Source organism: Aquarana catesbeiana, linkage group LG04, assembly GCF_042186555.1.
Source record: "Aquarana catesbeiana isolate 2022-GZ linkage group LG04, ASM4218655v1, whole genome shotgun sequence".
NCBI lineage: Eukaryota > Metazoa > Chordata > Amphibia > Anura > Ranidae > Aquarana > Aquarana catesbeiana.
In genome coordinates, this window is record NC_133327.1 from 293,614,790 (window position 1) to 293,638,125 (window position 23,336).

A 23,336-nucleotide genomic window follows, 5' to 3' on the forward strand; every position below is an offset into this window, starting at 1 on the left:
CTGTCCTTACATCATCCACTGCCCTACTGACACTGTCCTCACATCATCCACTGCCCTACTGGCACCGTCCTCACATCATCCACTGCCCTACTGACACTGTCCTTACATCATCCACTGCCCTACTGACACTGTCCTCACATCATCCACTGCCCTACTGGCACCGTCCACACATCATCCACTGCCCTACTGGCACCGTCCACACATCATCCACTGCCCTACTGACACTGTCTACACATCATCCACTGCTCTACTGACACTGTCCTCACATCATCCACTGCCCTACTGACACTGTCTACACATCATCCACTGCCCTACTGGCACCGTCCACACATCATCCACTGCCCTACTGACACTGTCTACACATCATCCACTGCCCTACTGACACTGTTCACTACTTTACTGACACTATCCCCTTTTAAAGATAGTGTAAGTTTATATTTTTACAGTGACGTTTGTTTTATTATAGGTTTTCCTTACTCTTTAGTTAGACCTTGCTAGGTAATTTATTTTAAAGAAGGGTGATGAACCCTGGTGATTTTTAATCTCTTTCATGTTGTTTAGGTAGATCTCTGCTTCTCAAAGGCTGCCTACTCCTGCTTCACAGGATAATATTAATTACATTATTTAACACGTTTTTAAGCCAAGTAAAGTTTATATATAGGTATATGTAAACACATTGTATTATGTATTCTATTCTATCCCCTATTTATCTCTGCAGTACAATGAAATATACAGGACCCAGGCTTGATTCCTTGTTAAGCATCACAGAGGCAGGATGCAGCAATTCCCACTTGTTTAGCCAATTGCCTATCCCATGTCTACAGAACATGATGTCACTTAAGCCGTCCACAGATTGGCTGGTTTAGCGAGGACTGGCCGAATTTTGATCCATCTATCGACTTCTGTACAACCAGCCTGTTGGAAAATGCTTGCTCGATCAGTGCCACCGGTGCTGATGAGTGTACTTTGTTAGCGGAAAACTTTCCCCACTGTGAGAATACAATAGCGGAAGAGGTTCCCCCATCCTCCTCGAATATATGGATGGGGAAGTCTATCCATTTTCTGTTATTCAACCTGCTGTTCATACTAAAGAAAGTGAATCATGTATGGCCTAGTGGAGTCTAGCTAATAAGCTGTCTTTCCCTCAGTGTCAGCCAATTAAGCTTGCCTATTAGTTTAAAATTGTAAACAATAGGGTGTTGTGAAGCATAGCTTTATTCAAATTATGTTACAGCCAAAAAAAAAAATAGATCTCTTTGAAGAGGAAAAAAAAGGCTAAAGCATTACTAGCCCAGGGCTCTTATTACATCTGCAGATCTACATACTTAAAACATCACTAAGCTTTAAATAGTCACTTTGCTCACACTTCATGATAATGTTCATTTAAATTATGAACCAACATCATCATTTTACTCCGTGTTTGATGGTGAAAACTCCTAAAGCACTCCATAGATATCAGAACTAGCGAATCACATGCGATGTCTGTGTTCGGACAAGTGTGAACCCAAGGTGAAAGCTGATCTATTTATTAGAAAACATGTAGCGTGTCTACATCAATATTTTATGGCAAGGGCCAGGTATCCAGTGTGCAAGACAATGCAGTTTTTTTATTGTTTTGTTTCTAAGGTATTTCAGCTTTTTTGCAAGAATCCAAAAAAGAAATGTCACTACTGAATGGAATGCTTGAAGGTGTAATAGTCCCCTCATCGTCTTTCCATATGCTCTACATACGCTGACAAAAGCAGATTCCTGCTTAGTTCTCCAAAAACAAAGAGCAAACTCTCTTTGTAAGGTATCATACTCATTCACACTAGATGATTAATAAGCATCCAACACTATTTAAATTAACAATGCATTTATAGCACCACCAGGGAAGGGGTGGAAGATTAGTCTGGATAGATAGAAAACATTTTTGGCAGATGTCAGTGTACTGCTTCTCACTGAAAACACATTTTTAAAAGTCATCAAGGCATGGTACTCAGTAGAGTAAGCCTCCTCTGGTAATGAGTTCAATGTTTTTTCTTAGTTGTAAATAAATAGGAAGTTTTTTTGGTCAAATAGGGTCCATATAATTTATTGACTAGATGTAAAAGTAACAATAAAAGCCAAATGCACTGCTGTTGGAGGAATAAAATGCAACCTTTCCACTATGTGAAATCACCCTATACAGAGAGGCGATACATCATGAACAAATATAACAAGGCTGTAATGTTTTACTAATACAGCATGTAGCTTCCCCTGCAAAGAACACAGATTTAATACATTTTCATTTTAACCACTTGCTGACTGCCCACCGCAGATATACTGCGACAGGCCGGCTCCATTGCACGAAACTACGTAATAGACACGCAATCGCTCCCCAGAGAGGCAAAACGGTGATCTGCCTATGTAAACAAGGCAGATCACCGTTTGTTTACATCATCACTATGTAAACAAGGCAGATCGCTGTTCTGACAGGGAAGAAGATAGAGATCTTGTGTTGCTGCTAAGCAGCAACACAGATCTCTGTCTTCTCCTAGTCAGTTCATCCCCCACACAGTTAGAAAACACTTCCAGGGAACACATTTAACTGTTATCTCACCCCTGATGTTAACCTCCTCCCTGCCATTAGAACAGTAACAGAGCATATTTTTAGCACTGATCACTGTAATAATGTCACTGGTTCCCCCAAATAATTTCAAAAGTGTCAGTAAGATGTTCGATTTGTCCACTGCAATGTCGCAGTCCAGCTAAAAATCGCTGATCGCAGTTATTACTAGTAAAAGAATAAAATAAAAAGCCAAAAAATTGTCCCATAGTTTGTAGACGCGATAACTTTTGTGCAAACCAATCAATATACTCTTATTGGGATTTTTTTTGCCAAAAATATGTAGCAGAATACATATTGGCCTAAATTGATAAGGAAATTACATTTTTTACATTTCTTTATTGGATATGTTTTATAGCAGAAAGTAAAAAATATTGTTTTTTTTCCCCAAAACTGTCGCTCTTTTTTGTTTATAGCGCAAAAAATAAAAACCGCAGAGCTGATCAAATACCACCAAAAGAAAGCCGGATCGCAAAAAATGGCCTGGTCATTAAGGGGTAAAACCTTCCGGGGCTGAAGTGATTCATTGGCCTTAAAGTTAACCTGAAATTAAAATGTGAAAGGAATTGCAGGGGAATTTTCTCTTTTTTTAATGAATGAGATGAAGCTCTGCTGACTTCCAATCATCCAATCATGTGCAAGCAAACATTTTTTTTTCCTTGCACATGATTGGGTATTATTTGCAAACAGAATTTTCACCATATTCACTAAGCCATCAGGAAAATTATCTAGCAAAGTGAATAGCCTATTTTCCTTTGGTAAATCAACCTCACAGTATCTGTCACAGAGAAGGATCAGCTGGAGGAGGACCACAGGCAGAACTAGTGACTAGTACTTTGCTGTCTGCCTGTATTGCCATATCTTAGTAAAGCCCATAAAATATGTCGCCAATTAGTTCTAGTTTATAAAACATACCGCCATGGTTTGTTTTTCCCCATCATTGAATGAATTCATTATTTCATCTCCTGAATTGACCAGTTCATCTATCGTATCTTTGTGTTTTAATACGTCCATTGCAAAGCCCTGTAAACAGAAAAATACTTATTATTTCTGCATCACTCTATAAAATGATATCTTATTCATTTGCAGATAGCAGTATTAAATCCCAAACACATTTTATTACCTTTTGAACTTGTAGCTGAGCCACAGTCTGGTCTTGCTCAAGCCGAATGGGACCAAGAGCCATCAATTTATTTTTAGTTTCCTCAATCCATGTTTGCTCTGCACCAACAGCTTGCTCAAACTGGAACAATATAAATGAGATTATATGACATAATTCTGCGGGATGGCTATAAAGCTCAAACAGCCTTTATTAAAAGAGCAAAGTTGTCTCTATGCTAGATGCAAAATTGTTCACAATATGTTTAAGGTCTAAACATCATGTGTATGAGTAAACATAAAGTGATCCCAATTTGTATTGTATATTTTCATCTGACACAAGCTCTATGCAGTGCGTAAAGATAAGAAAATATAAATCATAACCTTAGCAAAAAGTCTCAAGAAGTAGGAAATAATAGATGTTGCCATGCAATATTCTTTTTTGGCATAGTGCTAGCAACCGGTGTAGAGCGAACAGAGCAAGGCAAATTCTAACAACAATGTAAGGACAAGAGAAAAAAAAAACTCTTTCATTGCACTTGTGCTGCATGAGAGTCTTTTTATACATTGAAAAGATACAATGACCATATACAGTGCTGTGAAAAAGTATTTGCCCCCTTCCTGAATTTTTTTTTTTTTTCATATTTCTCACACTTAAATGATTCAGATCATCAGACTAATTCTAATATTACACAAAGATAACCCGAGTAAATCCAAGATGCAGTTTTTAAATTATTTCATTTATTAAAGGAAAAAAGCTGTTCAAACCTGCCTGGGCCTATGTGAAAAAGTAATTGCCCCCTCCCATGCTGAATCGTGAATGAACTGCGATTAACCACAATTTTTTAGAAAGCTGAGTTAAATTTCACTTGCCACACTCAGGCCTGATTACTGTCAGACCTGTTGAATCAAGAAATTGCATAAATAGAAGTTGTCTGACAAAGTGAAGCATGCTAACAGATCACAAAAAGCCACAATTTAATAAATTCAAGAACAGATTAGAAACAAACATGTATCAGTCTAGGAAGGGTTTTTAAAGCTATTTTTAAGGTTTTGGAACTCCAGTGAACCACGGGGAGAGCCATTTTCCCCAAATGGAGATAACTTGAAACAGAGGTGAACCTTCTCAAGAGTGGCCGGCCAACAAAAATGATTCTAAGAGCATGACGACGACTCATCCAGGAGGTCATAAAAGCACCCAGAACAACATCTAAAGAACTGCAGGCCTCACTTGCCTCAGGTAAGATCAGTGTTTATGATTCAAAAATAAGAAAGAGACCGGGCAAAAATGGCATGGGAGAGTTCCAAGGCCAAAGCCACTGCTGCCAAAAAAAAACACAAAGGCTCATCTCACATTTACCAAAAAACATCTTGATTATCCCCAAAAACTTTTAGGCAAATATTCTGTGGACAAAAATTTAACTTTTTGGAAGGTGTGCATCCCGTTACATCTGGCATAAAACGAATACAGCATTTCATAACAAGAACGTCATACCAACAGTCAGACATGGTGGTGGTAGTGGGATGGTCTGGGGCTGCTTTGCAGCTTCAGGACCTGGACGACCTACCATAATTGATGAAACCATGAATTCTGAGCTTTACCAGAAAATCCTAAAGGAGAATGTCCGTCCATCAGTTCGTGACCTCAAGCTCAAATGCACTTGGGTTATGCAGCAGGACAATGATCCGAAACACAACAGCAAATCCACCTCCAAAGAAAGCAAAATTTAGGTTTTGGAGTGGCCTAGTCAAAGCCCAGACTTAAATCCAATTGAGATGTTGTATCATGACCTTACGCAGGCCATTCATGCTGGAAAACCCTCCAATGTGGCTGAATTAAAACAATTCTGCAAAGAAGAGTGGGCCAAAATTGCTCCACAGCAATGTGAAAGACTCATTGGCAGCTATCGCAAATGCTTGATTGCAGTTGTTAGGTTTAGGGGGCAATTACTTTTTCACATAAAGCCAGGCAGGTTTTGGCAGCTTTTTTACCTTAATTAACCACTAGGCGTCCGCGCTATAGCTGAAAGACGGCTACAGCGCGGACGCTAGGGACGGCCTCCCGTTTACTTCCGCGCTGCGCGCTCCCGAGGGCACGCATCGGGGAAGTTCTGTGCTGGCCGTGTCCCTTGGACACAGCCAGTCACAGATCGCTGAAAACGGCCAATCCTAGCGGTGGCGGTGCCAATGAGAGATGATCTCATATGTAAACATATGAGATCATCTCTCATCGCCGGTATTCTGCGGCTCTCCCTCTTCACACAGAGACAGAGTGTGAGGAGGGAGAGCGAACCGCTGTGGTGGTATGTGAAAAAAAAAAAAATGAAAAAAAAGTGTTCCCACTGCCATCTGTCCCTGTCATCATGTCCCTGCTGTCACGTCCCTGCCATCTGTCCCTGTCATCATGTCCCTGTCGTCACGTCCCTGCCATCTGTTCCTGCTGTCATGTCCCTGCTGTCATGTCCCTGCCATCTGACCCTGCTGTCATGTCCCTGCCATCTGTCCCCACTGCCATCTGTCGCCACTGCCATCTGTCCCCAGTGCCACGTATAAGTGCCATCTGTCATCAGTGCCACATAGTGCCATCTGTCATCAGTGCCACCTGTCAGTGTCACGTGCCATCTGTCATCAGTGTCATGTGTGCCACGTATCAGTGCCATCTGTCATCAGTGTCCTCAGTGCCACGTATCAGTGCCATCTGTCATCAGTGCCACGTATTCGTGCCATCTGTCATTAGTGCCACGTATTAGTGCCATCTGTCATCAGTGCCACGTATTAGTGCCATCTGTCATCAGTGCCACGTGTCATCAGTGCCACATATTAGTGCCATCTGTCATCAGTGCCACGTGTCATCAGTGCCACATATTAGTGGCATTTGTCATCAGTGTCACGTGTCATCAGTGCCACATATTAGTGCCATCTGTCAGTGCCACGTATTAGTGCCATCTGTTTTCAGTGCCACGTATTAGTGCCATCTGTCATCAGTGCCACGTATTAGTGCCATCTGTCATCAGTGCCACATCAGTGTCAGTGCCACGTATCAGTGCCATCTGTCATCAGTGCCACATATCAGTTCCATCTGTCATCAGTGCCACGTCAGTGTCACATGTCATTGTCCTGGTGCTCCAGGGCCTTCAAAAGTGTAATAGGTAATCAACAAGTTAGATGTGTCATTTATGCTCCTTGAACACCTGATGGCGCTCCCTGCATGTTGGGCCTCTCTATGTGGCCAGGCTGTGAAAAAGTCCCACACATGTGGTATCGTAATACTCAGGAGGAGTAGCAGAATGTATTTTGGGGCATTATTTGTGGTATGCACATGCCATGTGAGAGAAATAACTTATTACAATGACAATTGTGTGTGGGGGGGGGGGGGATCTTCATTTTGCAAAGAATTGTGGGAAAAAATGACAACATCAAAAACCTCATCATGCATCTTACTAAATACCTTGGATTGTCTACTTTCAAAAAAGGGGTCATTTGGGGGGTATTTGTACTTTTCTGGCTTGTTCAGGTCGCAAGAACAAGTACCAGTACATCAGGTGTGATCAATTTTTTATGATTTGCACCATAGTTTGTAGATTCTCTAACTTTCACAAAGACCAAATAATATACACTAATTTTGGTTATTTTTACCAAAGATATGTAGCAGTATAAATTGTGGCCAAAATTTATGAAGAAAAATTAATAATTTGCAAAATTTTATCACAGAAACGAAGAAAAATGCTTTTTTTTTCTAAATTTTCGGTCTTTTTTCATTTATAGCACAAAAAAATAAAAAGCCCAGAGGTGATCAAATACCACCAAAAGAAAGCTACATTTGTATGAAAAAAAGGACACAAAATTCATTTGGGTACAGTATTCCATGACTGAGTAATTGTCATTCAAAGTGTGAGAGCGCTGAAAGCTGAAAATTGGTCTGGTCACGAGGGGGGTTTAAGTGCCCAGTTGTCAAGTGGTTAATGAAGCCATCATTTAAAAACTGCATTTTGTATTTACTCGGGTTATCTTTGTGTAATAATAAAATTTGTGTGATGGTCTGAGTCATTTAAGTGTGAAAAATATGCAAAAAATTTTAAAAAATCAGGAAGGGGGCAAATACTTTTTCACAGCACTGTATATGCTTTTGAAAACTAATCATGTTCACCCTGTACACTCTGCAAAAAGTAGATTTTTGAAGGAGAACTATAGCCTTGTATCAAAATATGTGATGCAGGAATGATGTTTTAAGTGCATCTATACTTACAATATTCTCTTAGTCCCCCTGCATGATCCCAAAAATACTTTTTGAACCTACATCTAGCTTTCTGTTATGTGGCAACGATCCTGCACTGCTCATAAAATCAGAGCAGAGTTGCCACTCTCATGTGGGTTGTGGTTGTTTGCACTACACTGGGATAAAAAAAATGTTGCAGGCGGAGTAGCTTTCAGCATTATCACTGCATTATCACTGCTGATTCACCAGCCTGTAGTTTGTTTATCAGCACCTGGCCAACCCTACCCCTGCCCACTGCTTTCTGGATTGACAGCACTGCCTTTGTGCTGAAACTCTCTCACTGTGAGCTGCAGTGTCCAGAGGGAGAATGTGTGAGACACAAATGAAGGAGGAATTGGCAAAATCAGGGAAGGCACATGAAGTTGTTTACTTTATGAGGCTTGTACATAACATAGTAATTGGATTGGGGACATGTTTAGGCTGTCATACAGGAGCCTTTAGTTGTACTTTTAGAATTGTATAGTTATATTAATGTTATATATTTGTTTTGTTTATTTTGCTGTTCTATCATCGCTAGTGGAAGATATTAAAGAGGAGCTTCAGTCATTTGTGGAAAAATGAAAAGTCAGATGACTTTTAATAAATTTTAGTGGCTGGCTTTTAATAAACAGACACTCACCTATACAAGGATCCAGTTCCATCCTCACCCAGGCCGGTTCTTCACCAGTCTTTCGGGTTTCCGGTGCTAGCATGTTAACTGTAATCCCTTACAGATTTACAGCTGGCTTCCCACTGTGCATGTGCAAGCTGTGCTACACTTTGTCAATGGTCCTGCAGTCTACTGGGACCTGTGATGTGTCCCAGAAGGTGGGGGTAAGCCAATCCAACCAGAGGTGAGGGCGAGTACCACAAAAAAAAAAAAACTAAAAAACTTCCAAATGGGTCTTAGGGGGTGGGAGTGTCTGATGGGGTTGTGGATGAGGAAGAGCGGAACTTCCCCTTTTGGGTAAAGTTCTGCTTTAAGGCTATGTTTGAAGCCTCCTAGCTAATAAATATATCTTTGAAAACATGTACCTACTTTATAGTGGCCATATAAGGTAAAACCCACACTGTTATATAAACATAGATTTTCACAACTAATGGGTAGCACAAGAAAAAATGAACCCAACCAAAAATACTATAGAAATCGCAGAAAAATATTAAAGGAATGATAAACCTGTAGGGTATACCCTCTGATATTATTCTGATTTACATATTTTTGTTACTGCATGTATTTAACATTGCACAGCACTTTGGAGTACATTTTCTGACATTTATTCAGCTTGAGAAAGAGATCTTACTTTGGCCTGAAAGAGTTGCTGATGATTGATAAAATGATATTAGGTATAACAAACATTGCTTGGCTTTAAATAAATACATACTGTACATGCTGCAGTCTGTTAGACTGCTGAACTATATATATTGTTTGAGAATATTTTTCTATACATATACAGTATATTTTTGTGCACACACCAAAGGTAAGATAGCAAGGCATAGATTAGCTGTCTTTAAATATGAAGTACATAATTATGTGAATAAACAATTACAAAAAAAAAAAATGCTCTTTTGAGAACCAGCACTAATACTTAATTCAGCTGCTATTAAGAACTATTTCTGTTAGGATTAAGCATTTGTAAATATTAGTTAGACTTGAGGCAACAAAAAATTAGAATACAATGAAATGTACTATGAGTCATACAGCTTGCCAAGAAACCTGAATTAATGATGGCTTTTCTAAACAGTAACAGACATCACTGTTCAGCAGTAAGCCTTTTTCTTTGGTTTCTGTGATACAATTAGGAAGCACAAATTGTACATCAGAATATGTAAACATGAATATAAAACATCAGTAACCAGTAGGATCACAGTGAAGGTCTAGTAATAAATTGACTTTATTGCTTATATTAGCTCAGCAGCCATGGTTTTCTCTTCCCCATCCACTAAGCCTTTAGTAAAAAAGGAAAGACAGAGACACAGGCAACACATAAACATCACTGGTATTTATGCAGTGGCACCGATGTGAAAAAAAAAAAAAAACAGAAAATAATATGGGACATAATACATACAGTATGCTGGCATGGCATAGTATGCACATTTCCATACAGCAGCAATTAGTGCACCAATGGCATACTACCAAATGCCATACCTAAAACTGTGTAAAATATAAATGCTATAAAATTTTTTAAGTATAATACCTACATAATAATAAAAATAAAATATATCTACTATTAACTTTGCTAGTCAAAGAAAAACTTCTGTGCGGCTCTCTGAAACTAGTTTTACTTTGTCACTAACCCAGCTTGCTAAAACTAAAACAGTACTGCTCAAATACCCTAGGATGAAGCTCCAACCGCCTCCTACTGCTTCCAGGTGCTGGTCAGGCTGTACAAAGGCTAGTCAGGCTCTAAGTAACAAAGTGAAACTACAACAAATTGGTGCCCACCAGTACACTGTCCAAACACACTACTAGTCACATCTAGAATAAATGGGTTTCAGCTTGGTCTCCTACACATGGGAGGACTCCCTCTAACATGTTTCACCCAATACAGGGCTTCCTTTAGAGGCTTTTACTAGTAAGTCCTGCATTGGGTAAAATGTATTAGAGGGGGTTCTCCCATGAGTAAGAGACCAAGCTTAAACCACTTTAATATATATGTGACTGGTAGTGTGCCTAGATGGTTTGCAGGCAGGCAATATTTTGTTGTAGTTTCACTTTGTTACTTAGTCGTGACTTTCCTGAGTTTGAATGCCATCCCCCAGTCTTGATGAGAGTTCTCAGCTGGCCCTACATGGATCGAAATTCAGCCAGTTCAGCAGGGACTGGCCAAGAATCGATCCATGTATGGGCAGGCTGACTGTACCCAAGTCAATCCATTGATCGATTGGGTATAACTAGCCTGTCAAATTTTGTACATGCGATTACTGATGGCAGCTATAGCTGCTAGAAGTAATCACTGTGTTTTGCCGGCCTGGAAGGTAACCCACCACCCCCCAGAACACAATAGCGCTGTGGGAGGGATTCCTTAATCAACACTGACTGTGCTGATGGGGGAATTGAGTGATTTTCTTTCCTTTAATTAATGGGCTGATTTACTGGTCTCTGAGGCATTCTCACTAAACATGGGATGGGATGGCCTTGTGCTGATTTTTCTTGGTTTAGGAGAAATTTTGGATTGGCGTAGAAAAGAAGAGAATGTTTCCTAAACCAAGAAGAATCAGCACAAGGGACACATCATACTAAATGTAAGTTATGTCCCTTGTGCTGATTTTTATGTATGTCATTTAGGCTAGAATTTAAGTCAGGCCCATAAAAACAAAAGGAAACTAGTTTCAAAATGGCATACCATTGAAATTTAATTGTATTTACACTTTGCTTTTTTGCACCCATTGATTTAACAGTTTTAACAGTTACATTCAAGGCAGGCTATGAATGATAACTGTCGCAGTTGCTCATGCTTGCAACCAAACTGTCAAACCATCAAAAGGCTGGTGTTATAACTGATCACATGTGCATCACCATGACAATTGCAGACCAAACAGAGGCTAAGATATAAGGGTACTTAGCTCCAAAAGGATAGAATGGTTTATTTCCACTTTATAAGTATAGAATGGCTAACAGTTTCACTTTTAATTAAGATGCCCGTGTGCTAAAAACACTGCTGCAATGCCGAGTGGTTGTGTATATGGCATCCATACTTCATACTGATGTATGTATCCTAGGGGTCATCCTAGTTCTAGAATAGAAAAAGATCTGCTCTGCTATCACCGATTCTATTACTGGAAATTTTGGTTGGCTACTGTCTTTGGTAGCTAAAACAGGATCAAGTTTATGAACAAATATTTATCTTTACCTGATAAGAGATTTGATGAGAAATGGGGAACGATTTGTGTTATTACATGGAGGTGATATTACTTTGATGGGGAAGAACATCTCCCAAAGTGTTCCACTCAATTCACCGCTATGTTATGAAAAGAACTCCAGATTTTCTGAGGTTACATGGAATACTCGCTGTAAAGGTTAACATTTCTAGATTTCTAGCTTTAAAAAATAAAATAAAGCTAGATAGCTCTTTAGAATATTACATGTAATATACATGAAATTACTGGGAAAGTCAGTCAACTAATGCGGTATGTACTAAACATGCCGGAATCAATGACAAAATCTACATCCAGCAAACCATGAGAATGACTAGTGCTATTGGATATCTACATAAAGGGCTCTTTCACAGTGACATTTCTGACTGCTGAATAAATGCAATCCTGAGGACCAGTAGAAGAAGTGATAAAAGTTCCCCTGTGATATTGTGCTTTGCAGAATGTGATGATAGTCCTTGTGGTTAATTTACATTTTTTGTCCTCAACAAATCTTTCTTTTGAGTTCTATTTCCAGTCCAAAGTGTAATAAGAAACACACTGATACATTTCTTTCCGAAACTTTTAATGATTTTTCGCTCTCACAAACATCAAAGCTGGTTTGACAGTTTGATGAATGTGTTCTTATTTTAAAAATCTTTGGTATTCTTTTATCATGTAGCATGTTTAACAATACATAATAGAAGAAACACAAAGTTTTGCTTGCTATGTGAAAATCACAGTGAATTATATCTATACCCGTGCAGATATATTTGTGTTTTTATCAGTGTAATATCCTAATTGATGTATCTGTAATTTGTGGATTTAACTAAAGGAATTGCAGATTTACTTGGATATGCATATACAGATACTGCAGTACATAATAATTCTCAAAGGTATTAGGCCCCTTTCACAGAAGAGGTCTGATAAGATCTGGCTGTCCATTTGTCAGTTGGACCTGATCGGACCCTTCATTCTCCTCTATGGGGCGCTGGATGTAATCTGACTTGTGTCCGTTTACACACAGCTACCTCCAGGTCTGATCTCATCCAGCAAAAAACAAAACAAAAAAATGGAAGGTTCTCTTTACCCTCTGTCTGGCCAGATCGGATCGGAGGGCAGTTGGGTGTAAACTTACAGCAGGTCCCTGTACATCTGACTGCCAATAGAGCGGCGCACCTGTATGAGCTACCTACACTCAGCTTAGGACAGATTCAGATGCAATAACAAATGCCTGCCTGAATGAAGTCTTAAACTAAGTATCATGTATAATGACTAATATTTACACAGTCATTTACATAATAAAAAAATACTAAAATAAAATACTAATAATAAAATAAAAATGTTAATTTTATAATTTATACATTCTTTATACATACTATGATAGTATAACAGTCCCAAAAATCACAGTCAATAAGGAGATTATTCACAATGGAGAACATAACCTGCAATAAAAAATATTCTCTTCTGTGCTAAAAAGGGTGCATTTATTGCTTCCTGTATACCCACTGGAGAGATCCTGATGCCAGTGCCCATAAAGTAAATGAGGTGAAATCTGAAACACAGCAATACAACATTCAAAGCAAACTTTCAAGCCTTCTGCACTGGAACAAAAAATAGAAAAATGTTTTTGGCTGTTTGATTTAAAATTGGCCTTAGGTAGATAGGGCCACTTTGAAGATTTATTTTACTCTGTAGAACTATGTTTCCTCTGAGTTTGACATGCTCTGTCCAGACAGAAGCATATATTAGTTAAACATCAGGTAGGCCTCTTCCAAATGGGGTTGGCTCCGTTGGAGTCCACCTGCTCAGCGTGGAATCTGTCCACTGAGCAGGTGGATGGCTGATCCGTGTTCACTCTGCTTTTGCAGAGCAGACACAGCCCGTTCTCCTCTATGGGCGGTCGGATGTAAACAGACTGCCTGTCCATTTACACCCAACTGCCATCCGATCTGCCAAAAAACTGACAGTAGGACCTAGGGCTGCACGATTCTGACTAAAATGAAAATCACAATTTTTTTGCTTAAAATAAAAAACATGATTCTCTCACGATTCTCGCAGGGTAACATAATCTTTCACATTATACAAAAAAACCTGGGCTAATTTTACTGTTTAGTTTTTTTTTATTCATTAAAGTGTATTTTTTCCAAAAAAAATAGTGTTTGAAAGACCGCTGCACAAATACAGTGTGACAGAAAATATTGCAACGACCGACATTTTATTCTCTAGTGTCTCTGCTAAAAAATATATATATATTGTTTGGGGGTTCCAAGTAATTTTCTAGCAAAAAATACTGACTTCAACTTGTGAGCAACAAGTGTAAGAAAAAGGTCTAGTCTTTGAGTGGTTAAACTGACCTCATTTACAGACCAAAGTTCATTTCTTTGCTCTGAGAACGAAATGTTACTTTATTTATAGTTATCTCCAATGTTAAGATGAACTTGGCAGGCTGCCTTGATTTATTTTTTTTTCAGCAGTCAGAAGTGAGCAGAGAACTCTGCACTTGTTACATAGAAACGGTAAATGCTGTTTTAAGTTCGGGAGGAGGGTAGATTTACGATTTCAATTCTTTAACAATTAATCTCGCTGCTCTAGGAGGACCCAATCAGTCCACTAGTGTGAAAGAGGCTGTAGGCAGACTGCACAACAGGCATTTGGTTGATCAGACTGAACAACACTACAGTTAAGAGACTAGCAAACAAAGGCACACAAACATGCATAAAGGTTATAGGCATGTGGGAATGAATATATTTCCTCTGTAAAAATGTATCTAAACTGCAAAAAATAAATTTGGTATGTTGCGTCATACCAGTAATTAGATAAGGTGGCTTTCTTTTTTCAAGCTTTTTTTTTGCTTTACTTTCACTTGGTAATCCTGTGAAAAACCCACATCTTAGCCTGAAAAAAGAAAACTAAAGGGGCCACCACATCTATAGACTGTGCTGTATTACATTTTGTTCTTGAGTTTAGATATCTTTTAAAATAAAATCAATATTTTTAGTGGGAAAATATGGCTCAGTCGGGTTGATTTACTAAAACTGGAGAGTGCAAAATCTGGTGTAGCTGTGCATAAAATCAATTAACTTCCATTTATTTTTTTTGTCAAAGGTTAAAGTATAACTAAGTGCAAAACTTTTTTTTTTTTTTAGTTTTGGTTAAAAGTGGAGAGGGATTAGGACATGTGATCTGTGCCCCCCTCCCGTTAGGGAGATTCATCCTCACTATTTGTCCTGTGTACAAATATTATTGAAAGTGAAAGTAAAAGAAAATCCCAAATTTTGGATTGTCCCCATAAAAGTAATAAGGGGGGAATCTTCCAATGGGAACACTAGTTCTGGTGACCTGGGGGTCCCCATGGAATTCTCTTAATTTGCAGGGATTTCCTCTCACTTTCTGTTTGGCTATGGGACAGGAAGTAAAGGAAAATCCCCGCAATGGGAAACAGATGGCGAAAAAAAAATCTGACATTGGTTATAACCCTCCCTTGCTCTATCCAAAATGAAAAAAAAGTTTTGTCTATAGTTCTACTTTAATTGAACAAACTGCAGTTAGAAGATGATTGGCTACCATGCACCAGATTTTGTACTCCCCAAATTTACTAAACCAACCCTTGGGTATCATATGATTTTAAGGCTGGCGACACATGGGCTTATTTCTCGAAAAATTGAACAACTATTCAATGAAAATTCTTTACTGAATTCCTAACAATATTTTACAAATATTTTATGTGATGCATGCAATTTTGGGGTGGTAAGTCATTCTTTCCGATCATTTATGCACTGAACAACATCAACTCTATTAGGCTGTAATTGCTGTGTATGGTAAATTATTGTGTTTATAACAGCTTTCAAAAACAATTGTCTGCAGCTGATGATTTCCCATTAAACTAAAAAAAATGTTTTGAAAAATGTCACCAATTTTATCTGTTATCAGTAACTGTTTTGGGCCAGCGATGCTACAAATAAATATTCGCAAACACGGGCTCATGAATAACCAACCTTTCACTGATTTAACCCAAATCTAACACTCAGTTTTTGCCAAAACAAATGATGTGCTTCTAATATTTTGGTTAACATACACATCATAAATATATATATATATATATATATATATATATATATATATATATATATATATATACACACACATACACATATATATATATCTATATTAAAAAAAGTACATATATTTATCAGATAAAAAGCCTTTACAAAACAACTGAATTGAAAACATTACAAAAGAAAAATTGCTTGTAAAAAAAAGTTGACAATATAATTTATTATAAGGACTCTTTTAGACTGGAAGACTAGATTATTCAAAGCAAACCGATGTGCAGCACCTCATTAATCCAATTATTAACAATAACAGGATGGTGCAGCTAACCATCTGGGGCTTTTCAGGAAAGAAATCATGGGTGTTCAAAAAAAAAAAAAAAGAGATTAGGAAAGGAACTGTGTAGGATAGTAGTATAGAATTTCTATCTTTTTTTTACTTCTTTATCATTGTGAGCAGAGTTTATGTTATCTTACGATGATGTGTGAACAATGACACCAGATGGCTTTTACAATATACAGATTAGTTGTGCTAATATCCCACACCACTTGAAATCTTTTCAAGCTATGCTTTGGTTGTAGATGCATATCAAATTGATGACAGCATCTTTTTTTAACATTTGTTCTAGTCCCAAGATTGCCATTTTGTTTTCAAAAATTGAAACAAAAAAAAAAAAAAAAAAATCAATAGATTGTCTGTACCTGCTGAGATCTTAACCTGGCAGCATCTATCTCTTCAACCATTTGCGTGAGGGTGTCGCTTACTAATCTGTAGCGATCATTGTCTACTGTCACCATCTTGTCAAGGCCTTCTCTGACTCTCCAAGGCACTAGTTCCAGCAAAGCACTGCTAACTTCATTCAGGGAGTCCAGCACTGCCTTGTTTGTTCTGGCTTCTGATTGAAGCTCCTGAAAAAAGAAGACACTAAGGATTAACACCCTGAAACATATCTAAACCTCAAAACAAAAATGTAAACTTGAAAGCATTATATTATATCTGTTTAAGAAGTTCAAAAAAACATGTTGATCATGCCAGAAATCTTTAGAGCAGGGGTAGGCAACCCTCAAGAGGCGGAGATCTACCTGAGCAACATGGAAGAGATCAAAGATCACCGAGGTTCGCCCCCCCCCCCTTTTTTTTTATTAGGTAATGAACTAGGGTGGCCCCAATAAAAAGTAAGGACAGCATAAAGAAAAAGTAAAAAAATATAATAAAACAAACATCACTGTAAAAATAGAAACTAAGCCTACCGTAAAAGCTCTGGCCAATGTAAGTAGTATGTCTAGGGTTCCATAGTAGGTAGGACAGTGTACAGAGGTCAGTAGTAGGTAAGGCAATGACAGTGGCAGCGGCATGTCAGCATCGTGATCCACCTGTCAGATGGCCATGATAGACAGGTAGGCTGCGATCGACAGGTTCCCGACCCCTGCTTTAGAGCCAATAGCTTCCCACGTTTTTTACTTGTGCTGACTTCTATCATATGCAAGGTTCTAAGTTATCTATGAAGACTATGGAACCATGCTACTCTATGCTATGTAGAATAAGAGGGGCTGGGTTCCATAGTGCTATCTTGTTTCTGTTGTGTAACAGAATGGTGAATGAGTGTTGTCATGATAGGACTAGACCTATGATAATGGCAGAATCAAAAGATAAAAATAAAGACAAAAAAGTCTGAGAAAAGAGAACTATTGTAGGCACTTTATCTAAAGACTGGTAAGCTGCAATTTATTCATTTTTTTGTTCTATTTTTATATTGTTTTGTTTTTTTCGGGGGGGGGGGAGGGCTGTAGATTGTTGTCTTTACAGAAAACTTAGTATTTTAGTAAACATTTATGTAAAATAAAAGTTGCTCTTCAATAAACATACATATTCAAGAATTTTGTTGTGCTATTTTACTTTTATACCATGATTTCAAGATCAGTTTGGCTGGTTTCTCACCTGTCCAATTTAGTGTGTTGTGTTTACAGGTGTTGCATTTTGTTAAGGCATCCCTTGCAAATGAATGGAATGCCAACGCAATGGAATGGACAATAAAGGGACATATACCATATTTAGTAATGTAGAATGCCATTTTTAGCAATTAAGCACAACACAGCACATGGTAGTGTGTTACCTTGTCTTGTGGTGGGCTGCAGTGCAGGTGCATGGGTAAGGTGTATGCAGGGTGTGGCATAAATGCATCTCCCTGCCTTTCAGTGTCTTCTTTTTCTGAGTTAACCCCAAGCCGCACAGCCCAGGGTACATTCCTGGCACGATTATGTGCTAGGATGAAGTAACTACCATGTGCATATGCAGAAGTTAAGTCATTCCAGTCAATCAAGATGGCTGAAGACTCTGAACCAGGAAAGATACCAGGTGAAGATGAAAGCACAGGTTACAAGGGGCACCATGGCTGTCCTATTGCTGGAGAAGGGCTTTTATGAGGTAAAAATGACAAAATGTGCAAATACATTCAGTATACTTGCACAATCTGGCAAACATTTTTTAGCAGTTTACTAAACCAAAGCGGAGAAAATAAGAGAAGTTAATTGTTAGAGTTTATATACACTATGAAGTCCAAAAGCAATGGCATGCTGTAACCTATGCAAACTTATCAAAAGTTAGCTTTCCTTAATTTACATGGGATAAAATATTAGGAACGCTATCAAATATTACTGCACACCATTTATGTACTATGCCACTAAACAGACCCAAATCTTTATGTAATTATCTTGTACCTTCTTTCTTTGTTGAATGGTGTTCAACTCCTCTGGTTTATGGCTCTGTAGATCAAAGCTCTTCAGTTCTATTTCCACTTTGTCCAGCCATTGGCTCAGCTCTTCATGTGTTGAATGGAATTGTGTTGAAAGGTTTAATGCCTCTTCTAGGACTTTGTAAACTTTTGAACTCAGGTTTGTGATTTCTGAATATCTTGATTTGATCCCATCTAGTTTTTCCTGTATAATGACCACTTCATCACCTAATCAAAATTGAAATGATAAAGCATTAGGCGCAGTTTACTTAAAGTTTTTCCTTTATTAGCACAGAAATTTGCATTTTCTCATAATGCTAATGTTTTTGTCCAATTACATTGAGTTTCCTTTCCTGTGCATGGCTGCTATCATAATGCTTTAGCCAGTTCTTTAATTATTTCAAATTCTTGTTAATTTGATTAACAGCAATTGCCCCTATAAGTGGTTTGATTTGTAAGAAGAATCTCTGCAACAGTAAGACCGGTCATGCACGGAGCAAATATATTTCCTGCAACCACGGGAATCCCTCCTGCCAGGCCATTGACTTCTCCCGTACGGGAGGCGGGGGAAGCCGTCCCTGCCTGGAGAAGACATTGATTATCGTTAGTGGCTATAGCAGCCACTACTGATAATTGCAAGAGAATCCGGCAGGCTGGTTGTACCCAAGTTGGTATATTCAGCCTGCCCATTAACAGTTCCTGCTGAACCAGCGGAGATTCGAACTGTGTATGGCCGGCCTAAGGGACTGAGTTGACAGGTTTTATTCTTGTCAAAGTCTGTGCAATGGAAAACTTGCCTGAGGGTCAACTGCAGGTTAGGAGGTCAACTGCAGGTCAAATATTATTATCATTATTCAGGATGTATATAGCGTCAACAGTTTGCGCAGCGCTTTACAACATGGGGGCAGACAGTAGAGTTACAATACAATTCAATACAGGAGGGATCAGAGGGCCCTGCTCGTTAGAGCTTACAATCTAGAAGGGAGAGTCAAGTGGAACAAAAGGTAATAGCTATAGGGGATGATCAGATGGAGAAAATTAAAATACAGTTAGGCGTGGGTAGGATAGGCTTCTCTGAAGAGGAGGGTTTTCAGGGATCGCCTGAAAGCCAATAGAGTAGGGGATAATTGGACAGATTGGGGTAAGGCGTTCCATAGGATTGGAGAGGCTCTGGAAAAGTCCTGGAAGCGAGCATGGGAGGAGGTGATGAGGGAGCTAGCAGCAGGTCTTGCACCTGTCATTGAATTCTGAATGATCTTAGAAGCATCACAAACTATTGTCAAACGGATACCAGCAATTCAAGCCTACATCCTGTCAGCACTAATAGCTCACTGAGTCCTATCAGTCAAAAAAACTATTTTGTAGGTTCAGTTTTTGTAGACTGCTAATTACCCATAAATATAGCTTAACATCTCACTTACCGGTTGTTTGTTTAAGCAGTTCCAATCCATTCTGTATGGCCTGGTCCACATTTTGCTTCCTGAGCACAATATCTTCCTGAAGGAGCTGTGAGAAAGCATGTAAAATGTGATCATATATCAGTCTGCTGAAATGAATGGTCCCTATGTCTTAAGCCTCGGTTCAAACTATGAACCGCATATGACTCTCACAGGAACCGCACCACATTCCTGTACAATTCACATGCAAGTCAGAGGGGTGAAATTTTACCCCATTCATTGCATCAAATCCCTTCATGTACCAATTTTAGAAGTGCACTAAAACTGGATCACATAGTCATTTTGTACCATGTGATCCGGTGCAGGCAAATGCACCACTTCTGCGACCTGCATTTGGGGTGACGTTAAGATTACACTGACACCCGCTGCAGATTGCAAGTGTGGTGCAATTTGAATGCGGTGAGGAAAATATGCATGGATCGCGGGTTTTGCGCACCACATTCTAGTGTGAACCTAGGCTAAATGGAACAACAAGCAAAACTTTTTTTTTTTCAGATTTCGTCAGAGTGAGGAAGGCCAGAACTTCTCTGACTCCTGTTTCCCTCTTCAGAAGATTTTTTTTCTCCCTTCCTGTTTGGTCGTTAAGACAGGAAGTGAGAGGAGAACAAAGGCGGGCATAAATATACTTATTTGTAGAGTGGGGAAGGTTTTGACCCATACCAAGTTTTTATTGCAATCCCTTTTTCTGTTGGGAGAATACCCATTATTTTCTGTTTGGCCATTGAGGCAAAGACACTATTCAAAAGCACTAACCCTTCTCTGCTCTTTCCAATACTACAAAATAGTATGGCTGGAGTACACGTCAAGTACTTTAGTACATCTGCAGTAAAATTTGGAGGCACTTATAATATATCTTTAGTAAAATTTAAACTTGAATGCTGTAAAATAGAAGACATATTGAACCAGTACCCAATAGCAGACAAGTGAATGCTACCCATGTTTACACAGATAATCCAATAGAGGTGAGGACCTATAGACACGGGTACATACTTAAACTGGTACTAAACCCCAAATAATGTTTATATATTGCAGTTTATCAATAATTAATTCGTGGTGGCTGCATTAATTTTCTTTTTTTGCCCCTATTGTCCAGCCAGTAACATACTTTCTGTCTAGAGTGGCTCCACTCTGGATGGAGGAGCAATGGGTACACTTTTGGACAGCAGCATTGTAAATCTGGGGAGAGGGTAGTATTAGATGCACTAGCAGATTTAGATGGACTGGACAAAAAAATGAAAGCTGAACTTCTGCTAACACTTTTAAGCAAGTGTTTTTTTTTCTTGAAATGTTTTAAATAAAGGTTTTATAATGAATAAAAGCTAATCATTGTAAGCACCCCTGTCAGTGTTATATGGTGTATCTCAACCATCTAACTGCCACTTCTGCTGGATGGTTTGGTCAGCTACAGGAAATTTAAAAAGGAACAGACTCTATATGAGTCCCCCTGCGTGAATGGGAAACATGCTGGGTCCTATGCAATTATAAGATCAGAAGCTCTAAATATGATTATGCTTTCCACAGCATGGACACCTAGCAAGGTCAAATACCTTCCGTGAAAACTTCCCTCCTTTTCTGACTAAGATAAAACATGATCTACATTCCTGAAATAAGCTTGCCCACACTTGGTTCGGAAGAAAGAACATCCTAAAAATGAATATCCTACCCAGTCTCTTAGATCTCCTGCAAACTCTCACAATACAGATCCCACCTGGAAGATAACCTTATGGCTCTACTCCTACCCCTCAGCTCACTCTCTCTGAAACATAAATGTTCCTTACTTATTCACCTAATTAACGCATAAAGGGCCTGTATAACATCAAATGGAAGATAAGTAATCCTCCCACAGTGGGTTAGTGTTTATTGATGGTGGATGAGGATCTCACTCGCTCCCTTAGACTTTAAGAGGGCAAATAAAAAAAAAAACAGTTCAGATACTCTTCAGAATACAAGAAGGCCTTAGCAAATCATATCAGTGATAGTGGGACAAATACCACATCATGATAAACTTGCCCAACTTTCTACACATCTCCTAAAAACTGGGGCCTGCTACTGGTACACATGGGTCCATATAGCCTTCTTTCATATTCATATGAGTAACCCCATATGGGGCTTACAAGATAGATGACCCCTGTTATATTGTTTATATTGTAGCCCATTGTTCCAGGCTTCAGACTGCTCATATACTTCTCAGTTTTTGTACATATTTTTTGTGTTGGAACAATGCAAAATCACACATTTTGCACAACAGTGGCTTTAATGTGTACTAGATTTACTGGCCGGATCACCAGGTGAAAATAAAGGTATAATAGGCTAAAAGAAGAAAACAAATGCAACCACAGCATCTAAGTATTGATAAGCTTTAATTTAATACACCTTTGTTTTTGGGTTTAATACTGCTTTAGTCAGACATGTAATTTTGCTACAGTAACCACCTTCAGATAAGATTCCAAGCTTCAAAAAATTAAGACCTGGTCCTAAGTAATCTGTTTGTTGTACAATTGATATTAGTTTCACTTTCACTGGAAAGAATCTAAGTCTACCCAAATGAATGTTTTATATACGCCAGTTAATGTATAGCATCTCTTTCTTCTCAGCAAGCCTGTTAAAATGAATTGTACTGTATATATGGTGCTAAATAAATAAATAAATAAAGTGTAAATCAAATTATGATGAACATAAAGAGAACATACAACATAAATGAACAAATGTAAAATACCAGCAATTCAGTGTGCTGCCTTGTGAGTACATCTGTACTGTAATCTTGAACTGACAGTTTGCTCAGCTTGTCAAGTACTTCAGTCAGCCAGTTCATCAACTCAACCTCATCATCCCCAAATATCTGAGCATTGCAGTGTGCCTGCTGTAGAAGTTCACTTCTCCTGCTACTTCTCTCTTGGATCTCCATGTACCGTGTCTGTGAGAGATCTAATTTTTCCTGAACCATTTCCTTCTCTTCTCTGGAACTCAGTGTCTTTAAAGACTTGCCAATGCTCAGAGATTGGTGCAATAGTGAATTGTGAGCTGTAATGTCGTCTTGTAGTGCCTAAATGAGGAGGGTGAATCCACCAAAAGAAACAAAAAGGAGGAAAATATGGCCAAATGAAATAAACACAAATGATAACGATGGAACATAAAAATAAATCAGTGCGTTGTTAGTTTAATCAGGCAGTGAGAAAGGAAGAGATGAGCTTCATAGCTGACTTGTCAAAACAATTAGCACTTTCTGAGGTTAATATTATTCAGGTGAAGTCTTTTAGCGAGAAAGTTTTCAAAGTGAAAAAGCAGAACAAAGTTAGTCAGATG

General features: G+C 38.6%; 1 protein-coding gene across 13 annotated transcripts in view; it reads right to left on the reverse strand.

Annotated features, from left to right (window-relative positions):
* Positions 1-23,336, reverse strand: part of DST (dystonin) — a 690,079-nt gene that overhangs the window by 75,076 nt on the left and 591,667 nt on the right. For 11 of the 13 annotated variants that reach the window (XM_073626702.1, XM_073626693.1, XM_073626691.1 and 8 more), the window contains 6 exons: positions 22,750-23,076; positions 19,998-20,082; positions 18,563-18,804; positions 16,547-16,753; positions 3,711-3,830; positions 3,503-3,610 (listed from right to left, as the gene is read on the reverse strand). In XM_073626702.1, the coding sequence (XP_073482803.1) occupies positions 3,503-3,610; positions 3,711-3,830; positions 16,547-16,753; positions 18,563-18,804; positions 19,998-20,082; positions 22,750-23,076 (1,089 nt within the window). The remainder of the gene's footprint in view (positions 1-3,502; positions 3,611-3,710; positions 3,831-16,546; positions 16,754-18,562; positions 18,805-19,997; positions 20,083-22,749; positions 23,077-23,336) is intronic. The other 2 variants (XM_073626703.1, XM_073626701.1) reach the window with 1 other exon arrangement.